Raw genomic sequence first — 19,632 nt, 5'->3', positions numbered from 1 at the left:
TGTCTAATTTTTTCTTCCAACTTTATTATTTTCTAAGAAACGTTCCTTGGCATGAGGATGATGCAAACGCGACCCGAAAAAGGTACTGATTTGAAGAAACATTACAAGGCAAATGTATAAATGAATTTTACACCCACTGTTTTGAAATTAGTGTCACTAAGCACTTGTTGCGCTGCACATGCACCCAATTGCCTAATATGAGTATAGGCTGCTATCTCGCAGCTGCGCCGACTGAGAAGAGAAATAGCGCCTCGCCGTCCAAAAGTTACAAGACATCCCTTTGTGACACCTACATGGCCAATGGCCATTGTGGCCGCGGAGAGAATTGTAATTTTGCACACGGAAAAAACGATATTCGCACAAGGTTTCGCCCTCCGAACTACAAGACAAAATTATGCAAAAACATGTACAAGTTTGGGGCCTGCCCGTATGAGGAGAAGTGCGACTTTATTCACAATTCCAGCGAGGCCATCAAGGTCCCTGACCACACTTTACCAGCAGAAGATTGTAACACCGCCATTGGCTTTACCGGCAACAGGGAAAGCGCTGGAATTTGTAACATCAGCTCGTCAAGCTCTCGCCAACGCTGCATCCGGGTCGAAAATGCCGTTTGCCCGGTTGAACTGGAGCGCTTCACTGAGCCACTGGTCGACATATGCAGGCAGCACTCGCTTCCTTTGGCGCCTGTATCGATAGACCATTACTCCCAATTGTCGTTGCTACCAACAACTCTTGGCAAAACACCCCCAGCTCCCATTGGCATGGAGCGAGCTCAAATGGCGGGTATGCCACACCTCTGCCCTTGTCACCAGAGACAATTGGATTGTCACTATCTCCGCAGCGGAACAATTTTTTTCTGGGCAGCTATGCTCATGGTAGTCCTGCCGCAATTCTGCGTCCTCAATTCCAGTCTGCGGCAGGCAAAAACTTTAACCACCCGCAATTTGAGTCGGTGAAAACCAACCGAGTAAGCCACCGTATGGCCGGTCCGCCTGGTCAGAAAGCAGTGCCGCCTATATTTGGCAGGGACAATGCAATGGGCCCGGCTGACTTTGGAAAGGACATGGTGTTTCAGTTACTGGGCGAGGGCGAGCGCTGCAGAATATTGCCTGAAAACCTCGGCAACCTCAAATCACCAACTACAAGCAATTTTATTAAGGCTATTTTCCATTTACCAGCTATAAAAATATTGACTTTGCTCGTATCCCCCAAAAAATATATATGACTATGTCCTGCTAATTCCATATCAATTGGCACAACTACACTATTGCAGACACTTTATGCAATAGTGTAAGAAAATTGTATTGCAAAAATCACTTTCAACAACCAAGTTAACATATTTATGTGTGTTATTTATTAGAAAAGACCTTTGTCTGCTACGACCATAGCTATTGCATGTGTGTTTAATATTGAAGGCGCAATATAGTTAATCTGTTGATTCATTATTTGATTATTTCTTTGAACCGCCGTCACGCGTGACAAAACCCGTACGCGGTTTGTGGGTGCACGCTTATACGAGTTTGCAATGAGTTTTTGCGATTATTAAAAATGTGTATTGGCAAGCAACATCTCATAAAAAATATTAAAGTTTACAGTTGTCTGTAGTTTATTATTATAACATAATACTAATAGTTTGGTTAGCATGCTGAGCTTCACGCCGATTAACCCGCCGGCTGATGACCCCATGGTAGACGCGAATGGATGCAGCCGGGCAGCGGTGACTTTGGCATTGGCGACAGAGAACCGAGGATAGAAGAAAAAATTCGAGATATATTACAAGAGTACAATGCAGCGCTACGTTTGTGGAGCACAGGCCAGGTTTTAGAAGCGCAGCAGGGGCTGAACCGGGTTCTAGAAAATATGCTAATTGGGCAGAAACAATTGGCGCAAGTTGAAAGTGAGTGCAATGCGTACTGCAAAGAGCACTGTGGCGTGGGCATGGATCAGCTGAGGTCGCTGGTACTTTTTAACAGCGGAATGATTCGGGCTATAGGACAATCTGATTCAAAAGCAAGCTTTGGGTCGCCGTTGTTTGACCTTTCGACGTTGAGGAGCGAATGCGGAGATAGTACCAACATGGGAGAGGCACTGGAGCAGCTAAGCAAGGCAGCACGGCTGGGAAAGTGCGATGGGCTGCAGTACCTAATGATCGGACAGTGCGCAATGGCACTCGGACAACTAGACGTTGCGGTGTCGGCATTTAGCAAAGGGCTCGAGGGTCAAAATGTAGCAAGCGCCGGGCCAGTGCTTGGAATAAGCGGCGCATGGGGCCAATGCGGTGGTGGTGCGCGCAAGAGTTATGAGAGCAGCACTGATGCGAGGCGATGCTGAAATGGCGCGCGGCATAGTTGACAATGTTGCAGCGGAATGGCCTGATATGGCGCGCGCGCTGAGTCATACTTTGAATCAGCTTGCGGGAGAGCAGGTTGTTTTAGACAGCGGTCGATTTGCTGCGGAGCCTGTGTTACGCGTGGGGATTCCTTTATGGCCAGTGGTAGACGCAGCGGCAGACGCCGCACATGTGCCCTACTCGCCAGCGATGCTGCGAGTTGCGTCGCAGAACAAGACAGTGGGCCTTGTAGCACTGATAGAGGCGGTCCTTGATGTTTTTGAGCGATGCGTGGAGGATGGCGATGGTCTGCATGTGGCAGTCCCGTATGAGATTGACATTGTCGGAAACGAGCCCAGTTCCAGCTCTAGTCTTGGTCTCGGACTCAGCCCCAAACCCAGCCCCATGCCTGTCAGCAGAAGTGCGAGTGGAAGCAGCAACTCCAACAGAACTATTTGTGACGGGAAGGCGCAAGGGAAGCGAGCGGCTGTAGACGTCGATGCGGCGTCTGGCGACGAAATTCCCGTCAAAAGGCGATCGACACGGTTCCTTGAGCGTGCAACCACAGTGGCGACAACAGGGTTGAGCACAATGGGCGGCAGCAACATTGGCCTTGCTCAGCAACAGCAGAATAGCCAGCATCAGCATGTTCTGGCTCTTTGCGCAGAGCCATTCGACTCGGATGAATTTGAGCAAGCGCGTGACGCTGCAGGCGTGTGGCTCGAGGCGACCGGAGAAACCACCACGAGTGAGTTTGGGGCGATGTGCGAGGCCGCGGCCCTCGTTGCAGTAGCGGCCGGCAAGGAGCGGGAGTTGGCGCAAAAGACTTCTGCGAGAAGGGGCGGCAAAGACAAAGGCGAGAATGAGTGGGGGCTAGGCAGCGAAAGCAGCAGTTGCTGTGGCAAGTATGGTGACTCACTGAGGGCACTGCTGTGCGGGCGGGAGCATGACAATGTAGATATTGCTGACTACGTGCTTGAAGAAAACGCGTGTCGAGCGTTGCTATTCGACAACAGCGGCCCACTGGACCTGTTGGTGCGCGTCTTCAGGTTGGCGGCAACCGAGTTCAAAAGGGCACCGCACGTTCTTTTGGCGTCGGCACGCGTGCGGCAAGTACTGATGCGAGTTCTGAGCGCAGTGCACGAGGCACTGGCCGACGCGGCAACACGGGATGGCGACGCGTGGAGTGCAACACTGGCTGTTCTGCTGCTGGGAGACGCGAACTCGAGCTCTAATGTGAGCGAGCGCGACGCCAACCTTGCACTGCATTCCATGCGCGAAGATTGGATGCGAGTAGCGGATGGTCATAGTGATGACGACGACAGCCGTGGCAGTTGGCAGCTGAAGTTTGCCGAGGCGTGGACCTCGTACGAGGCGGCAGCGCTTGCAGACGATGCAGCACATGCGACAGCCCTTGTTGTGCAGTGCGAAGCGCTGTTGGCCGGCCGCAGCATTGAGACTCGGGTGGCTGCGCGGTGTGCCCTGTCTGGGGCGCCAGTTACAGTTGACGTTGTGCGGCAGCGGCAGGCGCACGCAGCGGCCTTTGCGCAGCTTGCGCTTGCAGAGCAAAAGGGCGACAATGCGATTGATGTCTTGACGTCTCTTCTGGCTCCAGGCGGCAGCGCTAGCGAACTAGCTTTTGCGCAGCACATCCAGGCAGCACGGCTGTTGGTCTCATTGGAGAGGCAGCGTGTGAACCGGACAGGCGAAGCGCGAGCACTGGCGCTGGAGCTTGGGGTATTTGCGCAGCGCCTGGTTAGCGGCGACAGCAACGAGCATGCAAGCGGATTCCCGGCACATGCTGTTGTTGCGCGCTGCGTCGCGTGCCTGCGAGAGATATTCACGCTACTCGAAAACGCTGGCACTGGCACTGCCGAAGCCGAAGCTGGGGTTAGAACTGAAACTAACGCTGCAGCGCTCGTTGCGCTTGCACTGGCATTTGCGCGCCACTTTGCGCTGCAGCCACCAGTAGCCGTGGTGGCCAACACCAGTTCGACTGAGGCGGCGTTTGTCCCTCTGGCGCTGTGGTTGGCAGCAAAGAAGCACAGCTTGGCCGACGATGTGGTGTTCCTGGCGGCTGCGCACAAGCTTCTTGGCTCGCGAGGCCTATGCACAACCGCTGACGGCGTGTTTCTGCGTCATGTTCTGGCAGCGAGCGTGACAAAGACAGAGCGCACTGAAAGCGACTTTGGTGCCAGAGCTGAGGCCGCGGCATGCTTGCGCTGCCTCTTTGACATCCGCGTCCACGGCAGCGATGTAGTGACTCACGCGTGCTTGCCCGCTTCGCTGGCCATGGATGTGCAATCGGCCGATGCTGCGTGCCGGCTGCTTGCGCCCGAGTTGCGCGCTGCCGCGCACTCTCAGCGCGGCACGGGGCTGCGTGGTGATCTGAAGGCCATTATCGACAGAGCGGCCGAGGTTCTGGGGGCAATTGACACCGACCGCCATCCACGTCTCAGCCGAAACACCGACGCAATCGATGCGTTTCTCGACGGCCCAGACATGCCCTCATTTGCCGAGGTGCGCAGTGTGCTGGCTGGCGGCTCCGAACACAGACTGCCACTTAGCACGGCCGAGCCCGCGGGCGGATGCATTTGTGCCGCTGACTCTCACTGCACTATCGCCGCTGTGGGTGCGCTGCCCGCCGCGCTTCTCACGCTGCCGTTTGTGCGCGCGGCGACGCAGCATGATGTCCTGCGTTTTCGCATGCGGTCAGGCATGCCGCGCGCCGTCGAGGACTACGACACCATCATCGATGACTACAAACTCAACCTCGCGCTGTTGCCACGCTGTGCCGACGCGTGGATGCGCCTGGGCCAGGCTTACGCTGACTTGGCTGACGAGCTGCTGCTGGGCACTGCCGCTGAGGTTATCGACTGCCGTCATGACATTGCATCACTGCAGCGCCTGGCGCTCTCGTGCGCTGTGCAGGTGTCGCAGAACTTGCCACGCTGTAACCGTGATCTTGCTGCCCGCACCGTCTCGTTTGCCGGCCGCTTGCTCTACCGTATTGCCGCGCGCCCGTTGCCCGACCTGGCTTTGACTGTGCTACCGGCCAACGTTGTGGTTGATGAGGACAACGAGGATAGCGGCTCTGCCAGCCACCCCGAGTGGGACCTGGGCTCCTGGTCGACAGCGCCCGCGCGCCTGCGCGCCACATCCTCTCTTGCGCACTCACTAGCCAGACGCTACACATCAGTACCACCACCAGCAGGCGTGTTTAGCCTTGCCCGCACGCTTCTTTCCCGCGCCGCACGCCTCGATCCCACCAGCTGGAAGTGCACCTACATGTTGGCCAAGGCCACCGCCAAGGTTGCCGACCCCCTGGCTGCGTGTGCCCTGTATCTCAATGCCTGTCACCTTGCTGCCAGTTTCAGTGCTGGTGGCAGTGCCGGTTCCAGTGCCGAGATTGCCCCTGCTGAATCCATTCCGGAATCCGCCTACGATGCCCTTTACAAGCTGCTGGTCACTCTCACCAAGCTTCTGCACGCAGCCCGCGTGTCTGCTGCCACTGTGCAGCGTTTCCTTGACGCCCTCCCCTTTGGACCGGCCCCCTCCTCAGAAGCAGAGCCAAAACTTGAATGTGCAGCACCAGCACCAGCACCAACACCAGCAGCAGAGCTTGACTCTGGGCTAGTATATGCCCGAATCCGCGCTCTGACTGCTGCTATGTGCACCAATGACAAGCGCCGCTGGAACCACCGGCCTGTGTATCTACTTGCGTGGATCGACCACCGCATACTTGGCCACCCGAGCCTGCTAAGCAGGCGCTGCTCTCGCTGCTGCAGATGCGCTCCGCCAACAAGCAGCTTGCTACATTTTACAAGGCCGAATTTGAGGCCCCTGGCAAGCACTATCTTTACCTCGAAAAATACCTTCATCTCTACGTCGAGACCCTTGTTGCCACTGCCGACCTTGAGGGGCCCGGCTCCTTAGTCGCAAGCTTGGTCGCTCCTCGATTCGCTCTACAACCCGCCTGCGCTGGCAGTCCGTGCTGCAGTTGCCGAGGTTGCCGTCCTTCAGGCCATGGTGCGCCGCCTCAACTGCCCCAAGATTGTTGTTGACCCCCTGGGCGCTGAGCGCATTATGCTGCAGGATGACATTGGCACCACCGACTCGGCACATGTGTTTTCCATCACGCGCCGCTGTTCACTCAGCCGCCCCCACTTCAGGGCTGCTCGCGACCACGCTCGCGACAACATCTCGTACTTCACCGCTCTCCGTGAGCATCTGAAGCTGCAGGCTGCTGATACAGACGCCAACGCCAGCAGATCTGAAGCTAACAGATCCGACATTGAACAGGCCAACTGCGTCATTGATAACTACCTCGCCCCCGCAAACCAGGCTCTGGCCCTATTTGCTGATCTCCTTGAGAAGAGAAAGAAGCACGCCAACTCGCTTGACATTGTGAGCACTCTCAGCGATTGTGCTTCCGACCTTTTCATCCTGCTGCTCTCCTTGTATGGCCCAAGCAGACGCGCGGCCCGCCTGCAGGCTGCCCTTCTTTCCTACCGCGCCAACTCCACGCTCGATCTGCCTATGCTGTGCGCATTGCCACTGCGCGGTTATCGGTCCACGGTTAGATCCGGGCTTGGAATCAGAGACAGGGCCACAACCAGGGGCTGAGTCAGAGCCACGTCGCCCAGATGTCTCCTTCTGGCAGGCCATCGTTTTTGACCCGTCGCGCCATGATCCATCGCAGCATTACAAGCTTCTCGACCCACTGCTTGATTTCCAGGTCAGCAAACTCATCGACTGCGCCCGCGACGCGCGCGCTCTGCAGCCCAACCCCTTTGCAGACACTGCATACCACCATCACCGTCATCAGCAGCAGCACACTCTGGCACAGCAATACGGGTCTCCGCAGCCAGGTAATCCGGACCCTGTATTCTGAGCGGCACTTAAACATTTTAATAAATGATGGCACCTATTAACCACGCCGTGTGTTTGAATAAAAATGAATTTACAATTACAAAATATGCAAGCCCTGTCAGCTTCGAGTACTCTAGTACTCTAGCGCGTCGCATTTCCACGGAAGAAGCCCGAGATCTTTTCGTAAACCAAAAATGTAATGATGTTTCCGGGGAGTACTCGCAGCAGCGCCGGGCCGAATCCTTTGTAGAACCCTGAAACGCCCTCTGTCTTTATTATCTTGCCGATGACATCGCTTAGCCCGAGTACCTCGCCATCCGGGGCGCCCCGCTTGCGCCCGGCGCTAAGGAGACGCACGCCTCGGGCTGTTGCTGCAGCCGCGACCGAAGAACCTGTGTCGGATACGTGCTCGACAGCGCAAAGACCTTTGACGACGATGACATCACCGCATACTCAAACAATGAAAAGTTGCCACCCGACTTGCTGCGCTGTCGCCGCCGCTTCATCTCCTCGTAAGCCATAAACTGCAGCCCACCATGCGCCACACCAAGAGGCCTGGCGCCAGGCCCTTGTACAGCCCGCGGATGCCCTCCTTGCTGGCAATCTGCCGCAGCCCGTCAATCAGCCCGCGATACGATGCCGCGTCTCCGCGCGACGTCGTGCATATGCGAGTCTTAACCACCCACAGCGGGTTGGTTATGCACTGCGTCAGCGCCCCGGCCGCCGCACCTGCCCCCAGGTGCTGACCGGGCGACAGCGTGCTGATGCCGGCCCGTGTCTCTGCTGTCTGCCCGCCGGCCATCTGCTCCTTGATCCACGTATACCACGCAAAGTATAGCCCCCAGCTGGCGCAGTTCCCCGCCAGGTTGGCGCTCAGCCCGCGATACATTCCGCGGATCCCGTCTGTGCTCAGTACGTGCCGTGTGGCTCGAATCGCACGGCCAAGAACCGCCTCGTCCCGCTGGGCAACGTCCACCTGGAGCCGGATCTTCACCAGGTCAAGCGGGTGGAACACTACTGTCGAAACGACCGCGCCGCCGACCCCTGCTAGCGCATGATCAACCGCCAGAGACCCCGAAAACGACCCTGCCGGCGTTGTATTCTTCTGGCCCTGCTGCATTGTTAGTCAGCACTGTACGGGGATATCAAATCAAATGTGGTAAACCGCCAATTTGCCTGTGGTCAGATAATGCTCCAATTAGTAGAAAGTAATGAAAAGTGAAGTAAAGCAAAATATAAAATAATCAAACCAAACACACTGGATTGCAACGCCTAAAACAAAGATAGGGTTTAGAAATTGAGCCGGGCACTTGGCTTGACATCAGATGTTAGGGCATGAGGCAAATCAAATTACCACCCGAAATGATGATCAATCAAAGCGCCTGGTAAATATTTCTTTTTTTTACCTTTTTCAAAGACTCAAGCTGGGAGGACGATGCATTTGAAAAGCATCCACTTTGACTACAACAGGCATGAGGGAGACCCTCTCTCCACAATTCTCTCGATTTTTGTACGAACAGAATTTTGTTAATTATAAAAAATGGTGCGTACACAGTCACGGATGCGAAATACAAATACAACGCTAGGCAATTACGATGGATCCATTAATCCACTGGCACATCCATCCATTGGATGGATGTATTGGTTTTTTGGTGTGGTGGGAGCAGGCCGATGGATGCGACTAAACAGCGCAAATTTTTGAAATTTGCATAGTAATGCATTTCGCGAATCACAACTAATTGACAATTCCCAACTGCATTATATACACACCTTTCTCTACTTGTAGTCGAAGAAGGCCAGTAAGACTAAGCAGCCCGAGCAGGTTATCTCCTTTGGTCCCCAGGTTAAGCCTGGAGAGCTCGTTTTCGGCGTCGCCCACATCTACGCTTCGGATAACGACACCTTCATCCACGTCACTGATCTGACTGGCCGCGAAACCATTGTCCGCATTACTGGTAAGTATAAGCAGCACCAGTTGCACACATACCCAAATTACACCACACCACTACATCACATTATGCTTGTTCTCTCTGTCCTTCAAGCTTCCTTGTCGCGCTTGCTGCGTGCTTTTATAGAGTATCTCTAGTGCTCGTTGTGCGGAGAGCGGCAGGTTGGCCGTGTTCTGGTTGGCGCTTTTTGAAATTCCCCTGAAGATGCAGTCCGCATTTGGGCAACGCGAACGGTCCTTGGCACACTTCTGACACGCGGTTTTGTATTTTGTACACTACCACATTAGCTCAGTGAGCACAAGTGCAAGCGCATTTTGTCTTGTTTGTAACGTCTTTTGATTGCACTTTTTTGCTTGTGCCTACCAGGTGCGGCAGTAAATGGGCGATTGGCAGGCGACCTCGACATGATGCTCTTTTACTTTGCTGTTGTTTGTGTGCTTGAGAGCTGCTGTTGTCCGATGTGTTATGGTCATTCTCCCCACGCTACGCAAAGGACACCATTCAACAATGTTGTTTTTTGCTTGTAAAGGTGGAGGGTGGCTGTATTTGTCGAGTGTTTTCGCTGTGGGTTTAAAGCGCCGATCATTGCAACACCCAACCGTGCCATCTTGAGCACCCCCTTTGCAGGGGGTGCTTTTGGTATCCGTGCGCCGAGCAGCAAACAGCTTTCCCAAAGCGTTTTGGCATGTCGCTAGTGGCCGACGAGGGACTAGTGGTGATACACGTACTCTCTCCAACGCCCATCGATTGCACTGCCCAGGCTCCTTTTTTGCTAAAATGTGTTATTTGGTTTATTTTGGTTTGAAATCTAGGTGGCATGAGAGTCAAGGCTGATCGCGATGAGAACTCGCCCTACGCCGCTATGCTTGCCTCCCAGGATGTTGTCAAGCGCTGCCTGGAGCTCGGCATCACCGCCCTCCACATCAAGATCCGTGCTATGGGTGGAACCCGCACCAAGACCCCCAACCAGGGTGGCCAGTCTGCTATCCGCGCCCTTGCCCGCGCTGGTATCAAGATCGGTCGCATTGAGGATGTTACCCCCATCCCCACCGATTGCACCCGCAGAAAGGGTGGTCGCCGCGGTCGCCGTCTCTGAGCACGCTGCTTCTGCTGTATTTGCAGGTGGTCTATTTTTTTGCTCCGCCTCATTAGCACTGCTTTGGTTCTCGATTCCATTCCTTTTTTAGTTTATTTTTGCCCCTATGAAATATACTAATATATATATGGATTTTGAAATTTATAACGAAAGTTCTGATTTTTGAAGATGCGGAGAAGTATTTAGTATTTGTCTGACTGATGCTTTGCTATGCGTTAAGCGTGACGTTTAACGATTTAATTATATCCATACCAATTCTGTTGTAGCAGTAGCCACAGCCACTTCTGTTGCAACTAAAACTGCAGCCGACACCACATCTATTATTGACAGTGCACAGCAGAATCGCGACCAGTGGATGCCTATTCGCCCACAGTCTGCCAATATCATCCAGGATAAGGGAGGAAAGGGGCTAGTCTAAGAGCGAAATCTCTCGCAAAACTATGCATAGCTGCAGGATGAGCTGACTGAGCAAAACCGGGAGCAGTACGTCAATATCGGGCCACCGATAATCTCAAGCGCATTGTCAGCTGAGCGGCTGGTTGCAGGGCAAAATTGAGCGCAAAATCAGACAGAGGATACACGATGAGTTGACTGGCAGCAGCAGCAGCAGCAGGTAGCCGCAACAGGCGTTAATAGAACTCCGGGATAGAAAAACCTCGCCAAATTTTATAACACAGCTTGCTCCAGTGCACAATGGAAGACTGCTTGCAAACCTTCAGGGCCGACGGAATTAAGATCAGGAATGGCGAAAAAGTGCATCAGCTAGACGGAAGTGGAATCCCGCATGGCTGCGTGCTGAACTTTCGCATCATCCTTAATGCCCTGCTTACAGGCAATCGTCCTCCCTGTTTCTTGCGCAAAAATGCATCATCAGAGTTGGCTGAAGCCGAATGAGTCTACAGCGACGCTCAAGTCAAAGCTAAAAAGCCAAAGCTCATAGCTCAAGCCAAAGTCCAAGGCCAAGCGTGTGCGCAAGAATCATCTGCCCCTGCTTCTTCTCTTCAAAAGAAGCAGCGGACTGGATAATATATTCAGCCATAGTAGTCTATTGCCACTAGTTTCTAAACACCTGCCAGGTTGCTATGCAATCTGTGGGAAGGATGTTGATTGCAGGATACTGCAGTCTCATTCTTTTCTTTTAATGTACCAATACAATAATGGATGACGAAAGGTAACTTTTCCACTCTTGTACAAATTCGGGCGTCTTTGAAACGGTGCAACTTGCGCTTGTGTATTGCATTGCTCCAAACCCAGGTATCTCTTTGAAATTGGCAAAAATAAATAACATATGCTGGTGCGTGACGCTCACGCGGCCGGGTGGGTGTTTGCGGGTTTATTACCTGCAGCCTGGCTGCGCGGGTCGGGTACAATGTGGAAATTTACCCCGGTGAGCGTGTACTTCTCCGGGGGCAGGCGCACGCCATATTTCTCAGGAATTAGCGGCAGCGGGTGCTTGTTGCGCTCATCGGCCAGCTCAAGCAAAAACTCCTTTTCCGGCGGAGACGTAAACGAGTAGTTGACGCGGCCCTGGATTGCGAGACGAACATCCTCCAGATCGATATCGGATTCTTTGCGTGTTCGGCGTACACGAGCGCGTCTTGCAGCACATCGACAGTGTACCGATGCGAGAACTCGAGCAGCTGGTTGATGACGCTCGGGTCGCAGTCCTCAATCCCGTGCGACTGGAGCAGCAGCGCCATTATCTTGTAGTCGCGCGGCGTCTCATCGGGCTTGTTTGGTGTCTCCTCCATCATACGTGGGGCAGGCTGCTTGTAGAAGTACTTGAACAAGAAAGCAGACTGAATTTTCCAATAATCAAATAGGTCACCTGTAGAAATGGAAAGGAATGCAATTAAGGCCAGAATTGATATATACTTCGGGTTCGCGCCAGCCCACGCGGCTTTTTACGATTATGTAATTTTTCATTTTACACTGAGGGGAGTGGGAAAATTCACGTGAATACCCCTGACTTTTTTTGCATAACAAAAAAACGCGTATTGTTCGCGTTTAGCGCCAACAAAGCCAAAAAATGTAAGCATAGCCAGCCAATCAAGATTCCCAGAATAAAAGCGCTCTTTGAAAGCAGCCCAGCTCGCTGGACTCGAATACAAAAATAATTTCTTGTTCTTTTCCTTCTATTTTGTTTGAATTTACCTTTACAATTAATTCACAACCAACAATATACTCATTGTTGAAACACGCTCGAGCAAGGCATTTTGTCAGTTTTCCACTTGAATTTTGCCTTATCAATACTCATACTTATTCAGTCACTCCACACAGCTTCCGTATAAACAACGCTGGGCTACGGTAAGCGTAAACACAATACAAGCAAAACAACTTTTTGGAAGCACTCATGGCTGACTTCGCAGCAAAGCCCACCATGGGCTCGCAAACCCCACACCAGTCAAAGGCTCCTAGCAGGAATCTCAAAGACGACCGCCAATCAACCCGTCGCCCCACCCGATGAGCAAGCTGAGCATCGGGGGCAGTGATATCAACGGCATGTCTGCCCGGACTTCTGGGCCGCCGTCTCCCCGGCAAAAGAAGGCCAAGGCCTCGCAGTATGACCGGTTCATCCCCAACCGCAGCGCCATGGACATGGCGTCCTCACAGTTCAACATTGCGCGGTCCGACAGCGACCAGCCGCTTGACAGCGCCACAATTGCCTACCAAGAGGAGATTGCGCGCGCGTGCGGTGTCTCGATAAACAAGCGCATTTTAAAGTTTAGGGAGGAGGCGCCCACTAGTGAAAAGGACGACCTTCGCCAGGTCTATAGCCGGCCAGCTTTGAAAGCAGGCGCATCAACAGGAACCAAGCGCCGCATCCTCAACACCCCCGAGCGCGTGCTGGATGCCCCGGGGCTTGTTGATGACTACTACTTAACCTGCTGGACTGGTCGATGGGCAATATGCTGGCTATCGGGCTGGACCAGAGCGTCTACTTGTGGGACGCCAGCACTGGCGATGTCAACAGTCTGTGCCAGCTCGAGGGCGACGCATATATTTCCAGCGTCAAATGGACTGCCGACGGCACATACCTCGCGGTGGGCACCAGCGACGGCGACGTTCAGATCTGGGATGCCGAGTCGCAAAACAGAATCCGAACCATGTCGGGGCATCAGGCTCGAGTGGGCGTCATTTCCTGGGAGAAGCACATGCTTTCCTCGGGCTGCCGCGACGGCTCGATCTGGAATCATGACGTGCGTGTCGCTGCTCACAAAACTGCCGAGCTGGTTGCCCACAGCGGCGAAGTCTGTGGCCTCACGTGGCGTGCAGACGGTGCTCTTCTTGCGAGCGGCGGCAACGACAACCTGGTTAATATCTGGGACGCGCGCTCGACCGTTCCAAAGTTCACTAAGACCCAGCACACCGCCGCCGTGAAGGCCCTTGCCTGGAGCCCCTGGCAGCTAAACCTGCTTGCCAGCGGTGGTGGCTCCTACGACCGCCATGTGCACTTTTGGAATACCACCACCACTGCGCGGCTCAACTCGATTGACACCGGCTCTCAGGTCACCTCGATCCAGTGGTCAAGCGAGTACCGCGAGCTGGTTACGTCGCACGGTTTCCCACACAACCATTTGGCGCTGTGGAGCTACCCTTCGCTTACCAAGATTGTCGATATCCCCGCACATGACACGCGCGTGCTGCACACGGCCATCTCACCCGACGGCCAAACCGTTGCCACCGCCGCCAGCGATGAGAGCCTCAAGTTCTGGCGCATCTTTGAGTCTCGCGGAAAGTCTATCCGATCGGGCAAGGGCGATACAGCCGCGTCAACGTTGTCATCGGCATCCAGCAGCTCGTCCCATGGCTCTGGATCCGCTGTGCAGAGTATCCTGGATGTGACAAGGCCATCTTACATCCGCTAAAGGAAGGACCACCAATTTTATTTACCATTTACCTGTTTGTTTTTATTTGTGCATACGTGCGTGTGTGGATGTGTATGGCCCAATTGGTGATCTTAATTCTGATGATTTAGTCTGATTATTTGATGAAAATTTAGTATTTTTCCAAATGAATGGAAAGGGGAAAAAAAAGTACGAAAAAAAAGTATGAAAAAAATCGCTGTGTATAACATTGCAAAGCACTCATGCAGCGATTCTTCGCTCAGCCTTGCTTCACTTTTGTCTTGACCTGGTTGATATTAGCGCTTACTATACATTCATATTTATATTTATATTTTCCCTTTTCATACAAGCGCATACACCCTTTTTCTTTTTCTTGTATTAAGGCCATCTAGAACCACGCATAGTCAGTCACTCAGTCAGCCAGCCAGTTACCATGGGTCGCAAAAACAAATCGGCCAGCCTTCTCAGCAACCTGCCCCAGCTGCAGAACCTGATCAAGCGTGATCCTCAGTCTTACCAGGATGAGTTCAACCAACAGCTGCACCACTTTGAGGCATCGCTTGCCATTTTCGAGCTCAAGCCTGACGAGGAGGCAAAGGACTTCAGCGATCTGATTACCTTTTTGTCGCAGGTCGCCAAATGCTACCCGAAACAGAGCGCGCGGTTCCCCTCCCAGCTGATAAACCTGGTTCAGAAGCACTACCCGGTGCTAAATGCCGATTTGCGCAAGTCGATCGTCCAGGCGCTCATTCTGCTGCGTAGCCGTGGCGTCGTATCCAATCTGCGAGTGATGCCGCTGTTCTTTACGCTGTTCCGGTGCCACGACAAGGCCCTGCGCAAGCTTCTGTACACCCACATCGTTAACGATGTCAAGAACGCCAACAAGGGTCGGAACCGCAACCACAAGCTTAACAAGGCTCTCCAGGGCTTCATGTACACGATGATCACCGCTGCCGAGCCCAGGACAAGCACGGAGAGGGTGCCCTTGCAGCCAAGAAGAGTCTGGACGTGTGCATTGATCTGTACCGCAAAAACATTTGGACTGATGCCAAAGCTGTAAACGTTATTTCTCAAGCTTGCTTCTCGCCCATTACCAAGGTCATGATGACCGCCGTGCAATTTTTCCTGCACCCTCAGAAGCGCAGCAATGACGAGGACGGATCGGATCTGAGGCAGAAGATGACGATGGCAACTCGACAAAGAAAAAGACCATCAACTTTAGGCTGGTGCAGCATCAAGTGAACATCAACCGAAAGACCAAGTACCGCAAGCGCGTTCTCGAGCGCGCGACGCGCATTCAGAAGCGCACACAGGCCAAGAAGGACGGCCAGTTGGTTGATGACGATGTCGACGAGGAGAGCGCCGCGGCTAAGCGCAAGAAGAATAAGAGTGATATTCCAGACACTTCAAACTTTGACGTTCTCAGCTTGATCCACGACCCCCAGACCTTTGTTGAGAGGCTGTTTTCGCGGGTCAACAGCGCAGCGAATGCAACCAAGCGTGGTGGCAGCACAGTCGACCGCTTTGAAGTGCGCCTGGTCATGCTCAAGCTCGTTTCGCGTCTGATTGGCCACCACCAGCTGCAGCTCATGGCGTTCTATCCGTTCTTCCAGCGGTACTTACAGCCGCACCAGGCCGAGGTGACCCAAATCCTGGCCATCCTGGCCACCGCTACAAACGCATTCACCCCGCCCGACATTCTGCAGCCGCTTATCCGCGCAATCGCCGACAACTTTGTCTCGGATCATTGCTCACCCGAGGTAATGTGTGCTGGTCTCAACACAATCCGCGCAATGCATTCCGCCAGCCGCTGGCAGTTGACCCTGATCTGCTCAACGACTTGATTATGTACCGTAAACACAAGGACAAGGGTGTGATGATGGCAGCCCGCAGTCTGCTTGCCTTGTACCGCGAGGTCAACCCCGAGATGCTGCACCGTCGCGACCGCGGACGCGATGCGACAGTAAACATCAGCAATGGCACTTCTGGAAAGGAGCTTCTCGGCTACGGTGAGTCGCGCGTCGCTGAGGGCGTCGAGGGCATTGAGCTCCTCGAGATGTACGAGCAGAGGAATGCATCAGCGCCTGGCGATGGGTGGGACCAGTGGGAGGTTGACAGCGACCAGGGCAGCGATGCTGGCAACGATTCTGAGTCAGCGTGGGTGGAGGCCAATGATAGCGAGGATGAAGCCGAGGCGGGCGGTGCTGCGGGCACATTATTGAGCTTGGAGCCTCATCCGATGAGGACGATGATGAGGATGAGGATGAGGATGACGAGGAGGAGGAGGAAGACATTGAACTTGCATCTGACTCTGGATCTGGCTCTGAGGATCAGGACGACGACGACGATGTCGAGGGGTCTGACAGCGAGGTCGAAGATGGACCGGCTGTTGAGACAGAGCCTGTGCAGGCGACTGAGAAGAAGCGTATCGACATGATCAGATTCCTAACCAACGAAGACTTTGACCGGATTGACCGCCTCAAGAAGCGCCAGAGAGACGGCCAGCTGAAGCAGGCCCAGTCCAAGAAGGCGAAGAAGAATGTTGCCGACGACGAATACTCTGAGGAAGAGGATCTCATGGATATTGACAATGTCAGCGACGACTCTTCGTCGGGCGAGGACGACGATGAGAACAAGGACTACGTTGAAGACTGGGATATTCTGGGTGACTACCACACTCGCCGCCGCCGCAGAAAGGCCTCGTACGAGGAGCGCGTCGACGCCGCCAACGCTAGCCGCGAGGGCCGTGACAAGTTTGGGAGCAAGAAGGCCAAGCGCGAGAAGGAGGGCCGCAGTCTGTCGAACAAGGAGAAGCGCAAGACGAAGAGTTTTGCGATGGTGTCTCACAAGCGCGCCATTGTCTCCAAGGGCAGGCGAAGCATGGTGCACAAGCGCCACGACCTGCGCAGACATATTACCAAGCAGAAGAAGAATGGCTTCTGAGCACAGCAATTGGACATTTTTATTTCATATATCTTTCTCAACCTTATATATACTTTTATACGTAGACAGTGCCACATTGGATTTTTTTGCAACCCCAAATCATTGGCAAAATTAAAAAACAATAATGTGGAAAATTACAACTTGTATAAAATAACTATTGATATTTGGCTTTGTTTTGTATTGTGACATTGTGTATATGCATATGTATATATTGGTGTTAAATTTAAACAAACGCTGATTGGATCTTTTGCCGGGATAAAAACAAAATCGCCCCGAAAAAAGAAACCATCGCGCTTAATAATAATGTGCCCGAAATAACAAGCACGCGTGAAAAGATTAAAAAGAATAAAAAGCATGTGTTTGGTTAACTCCAAGCTACTGTAGCGATCCAGGCGCATCCAGCGGCTAGCTACTGTGCTCACTGGTTACAGATAAACGGCGAGTCGAGAGTACTCGAAATTACCAGTAGCTGCCAGCGTATCTGTTGCGTGGGTAGGTGCCGTAGTTGCCGTACCCTGTAGCCACCGTAACCGCCATAGTTGCCGTAGCCGCCGTAGCCACCATAGCCGCCGTAGCCGCCATAGCCGCCATAGCCGCCGTAGCCACCATAGCCGCTGTATGGAGAATAGCCGGTGTATGCGCTGTAATTGGGGTAGGCCCACATGCTCTTGCCGCGAGCACCGGCGGGGCCGCCAGCGGACTCTGCGCCGTTGAATGCCTCGGCATGAGTGGAGCCCTCAGCGCCCATCATAGGGCCCATGTTGCCACCCTGAGGGGAGGCATTGGCATCAGCGCCCATCATAGGGCCCATGTTGCCGCCCTGAGGAGACGCACCGCCCATGGGAGGAGAGTTGGCCTGGGCAGAAACGGCAGACGTCGCGGCGAGGATGGTAGCGGCAATGGTAGCAATGAACTTCATTGTTGTCAGATAGTATGGAAATAATATATGCTTGGGTGTGTTTGGGAGCTGTAGATGAAAAGCTAATGACTGGATAGCTAGAAGATGTTTTGGATGCTTGTATCTGTGGTATTGTGCGGCGAGCCATGCTGCTTTTATACGCGGATGTTTGCATTTGAGAATTACAAATGCAACATTAGTTTTGCTCCTTTGGAAAAGAGTGTTTGCACAGGGCCAACTGTGCCGCCGCCGTAGTAGCAGCAGCAGGGCTAGTTTTTTTTTTTTTTTGTCCGCAAGTTTCACATGCAGTAAGAGCGTGTAAAATTGGCAATACTAGAGTTATTCGCAATAAAAGAAGGTTAAAATGCATTTTATATGCAGTACACGCCCACCAATAACTAAGCTCTTCGCAGTACACAACATAATTTTTTCGTTTTTTCTCGCGCTATCACTTGTATTTAGTAGCGCTGCAGTACAAAACACCCAAATTATTGAGTATTGGACTTGAACATTTGACATTGGAGCATGAAGAGCGCCTCTGTGGGCCTTGGCCAGCTTCAAATGGTTCTACGTCATTGCACAAGCATGCTTCAGTGAGCCAAAGAGTACGCGCAAAAATAGAAGCAAATATGCCAGCCAATCAAACACGAATATGCGTGAAAGTCGATTACGCGCTTTTAAAATGTTCACTTTTTTGCTTGCAGCGTAATGCTAAAAAAAGATGAAAATTTGCCGCCGTGTACGCCTTCCGTGATTCTCATTCTAATTCTTACTCTTTTGTTTACCTTGCTTTACTTTCATATATTTATTTTTAGCAAGTTGGTATTTTTCCTTTACCAAAGCATCTGGATTACAGAGATGGCGCAAGCAGCAATCGAATTCGATATTTTCGGCTATGTCCACGATTCGCGACAGACATACGGCCTGCGCGCGCAGGACTACTCACGGTACCGCCGCTACTGTGCCCACCACCTGCGCACCGTGCGCAAGTCGGTTAAAATGATGCAGGGCACGTCTACAGTTTATCGCAAGAAGGAAGTCACTGCGGAGGAAGCCACAAAGCCCGCACATATCGAAATACTGGTGCTTGAGGCGGAGCGCGCGTGGGCGTATGCCATGGACCTTCGTGAGCTGTTTTCGCGCACAGAAGAGCCTCGTCAGCGCTACCACCTGATCCGCCGTCTGAAGGCTGCGTGCAAGGCCGGAAGCCAACTAGCTACGGTTGCGGCCAGCATTTGTGACAGGCGCACCTCGCTTGCGGCATACGCGTACTGGCTGCAGATCCAGGGCCAAATGCACTTTGAGCTTGGAGAATGGGAGGCGGCTCTTGATTGTGCTGTGCTTTCTCGCGTGGTTGGCAACACCTGGCGCTGACCGGCAGCTCGCGCCAGTATGCGCTTGCACACGCGATGATTGAGACGCAGGATCCGATTGTCCGCCTTGCTGCCTACCAGGCTCGCGTAAGCGGTGCGCAGCAATTGCAGCCGGAGGAAATCACCACTGCGTGGTACACCTCCAAAATCAAGGAGACCCCAGCCGCACTGAGCGTACGATCGCGGGTTACGGCAAACTGGCCGAGACTCTCGAGGACCTCACTTTGAGCGCCAGAGACAGCAACAGCGACAGCGATAGGTCGGCGGCGGCAGCGGGTCTTCAGGACCATGCGTTTGCCAATCAGCTCGAGTGGCGCGGCGGCA

The 19,632-nt window shown here is 53.2% G+C and overlaps 8 protein-coding genes across 8 annotated transcripts; 5 read left to right on the top strand and 3 right to left on the bottom strand.

The window, feature by feature from the left end:
• Nucleotides 1-266: 266 nt before the first annotated feature.
• BX661DRAFT_128299 (uncharacterized protein) lies at nucleotides 267-467 on the top strand (the record flags this gene model as incomplete). Its single annotated transcript, XM_051532503.1, has 1 exon — nucleotides 267-467. A coding segment is annotated over one exon (201 nt), but the record flags the coding sequence as incomplete, so codon positions are not given.
• A 6,805-nt stretch (nucleotides 468-7,272) lies between these two features.
• BX661DRAFT_180399 (mitochondrial carrier domain-containing protein) lies at nucleotides 7,273-8,462 on the bottom strand. The gene is given in 3 exon segments (XM_051535464.1): nucleotides 7,273-7,496; nucleotides 7,511-7,756; nucleotides 7,777-8,462. 3 exon segments carry the CDS (start codon nucleotides 8,319-8,321, stop codon nucleotides 7,343-7,345), a joined length of 945 nt encoding a protein of 314 aa, XP_051392809.1. The 5' UTR covers nucleotides 8,322-8,462; the 3' UTR covers nucleotides 7,273-7,342.
• Nucleotides 8,463-8,689: 227 nt separating this feature from the next.
• BX661DRAFT_180397 (ribosomal protein S11-domain-containing protein) lies at nucleotides 8,690-10,386 on the top strand (the record flags this gene model as incomplete). The annotated part of the gene is made up of 3 exons (XM_051535463.1): nucleotides 8,690-8,744; nucleotides 8,988-9,156; nucleotides 9,963-10,386. Coding segments are annotated over exons 1-3 (449 nt in total), but the record flags the coding sequence as incomplete, so codon positions are not given.
• An 879-nt stretch (nucleotides 10,387-11,265) lies between these two features.
• On the bottom strand, nucleotides 11,266-12,104 carry BX661DRAFT_180394 (transcription initiation factor TAFII31). Its single transcript, XM_051535462.1, has 2 exons — nucleotides 11,836-12,104; nucleotides 11,266-11,794 (listed from the first exon to the last, which is right to left on the bottom strand). Exons 1-2 carry the CDS (start codon nucleotides 11,998-12,000, stop codon nucleotides 11,552-11,554), a joined length of 408 nt encoding a protein of 135 aa, XP_051392807.1. The 5' UTR covers nucleotides 12,001-12,104; the 3' UTR covers nucleotides 11,266-11,551.
• Nucleotides 12,105-12,372: 268 nt separating this feature from the next.
• Nucleotides 12,373-14,275, top strand: BX661DRAFT_180393 (WD40-repeat-containing domain protein). The gene is made up of 3 exons (XM_051535461.1): nucleotides 12,373-12,649; nucleotides 12,679-13,111; nucleotides 13,180-14,275. Exons 1-3 carry the CDS (start codon nucleotides 12,600-12,602, stop codon nucleotides 14,113-14,115), a joined length of 1,419 nt encoding a protein of 472 aa, XP_051392806.1. The 5' UTR covers nucleotides 12,373-12,599; the 3' UTR covers nucleotides 14,116-14,275.
• Nucleotides 14,276-14,367: 92 nt separating this feature from the next.
• BX661DRAFT_180392 (SDA1-domain-containing protein) lies at nucleotides 14,368-17,134 on the top strand. Its single transcript, XM_051535460.1, is given in 5 exon segments — nucleotides 14,368-15,073; nucleotides 15,091-15,207; nucleotides 15,267-15,854; nucleotides 15,902-16,295; nucleotides 16,325-17,134. 5 exon segments carry the CDS (start codon nucleotides 14,528-14,530, stop codon nucleotides 17,035-17,037), a joined length of 2,358 nt encoding a protein of 785 aa, XP_051392805.1. The 5' UTR covers nucleotides 14,368-14,527; the 3' UTR covers nucleotides 17,038-17,134.
• Nucleotides 17,135-17,455: 321 nt separating this feature from the next.
• BX661DRAFT_204567 (uncharacterized protein) lies at nucleotides 17,456-18,047 on the bottom strand (the record flags this gene model as incomplete). The annotated part of the gene is made up of 2 exons (XM_051538563.1): nucleotides 17,552-18,047; nucleotides 17,456-17,518 (listed from the first exon to the last, which is right to left on the bottom strand). The coding sequence occupies exons 1-2, from the start codon at nucleotides 17,954-17,956 to the stop codon at nucleotides 17,456-17,458; spliced, it is 468 nt and encodes a 155-aa protein (XP_051392804.1). The 5' UTR covers nucleotides 17,957-18,047.
• A 610-nt stretch (nucleotides 18,048-18,657) lies between these two features.
• On the top strand, nucleotides 18,658-19,346 carry BX661DRAFT_90987 (uncharacterized protein). The gene has a single exon (XM_051539584.1). It carries the CDS (start codon nucleotides 18,794-18,796, stop codon nucleotides 19,307-19,309), a length of 516 nt encoding a protein of 171 aa, XP_051392803.1. The 5' UTR covers nucleotides 18,658-18,793; the 3' UTR covers nucleotides 19,310-19,346.
• Nucleotides 19,347-19,632: the final 286 nt, after the last annotated feature.

This window comes from Kickxella alabastrina (assembly GCF_025024165.1).
Source record: "Kickxella alabastrina strain RSA 675 chromosome Unknown BX661scaffold_7, whole genome shotgun sequence".
NCBI classification, from domain to species: Eukaryota; Fungi; Kickxellomycota; class Kickxellomycetes; order Kickxellales; family Kickxellaceae; genus Kickxella; species Kickxella alabastrina.
The sequence above is the reverse complement of the archived record's forward strand: the minus strand, read 5'-3'. Positions and strand labels throughout refer to the sequence as shown.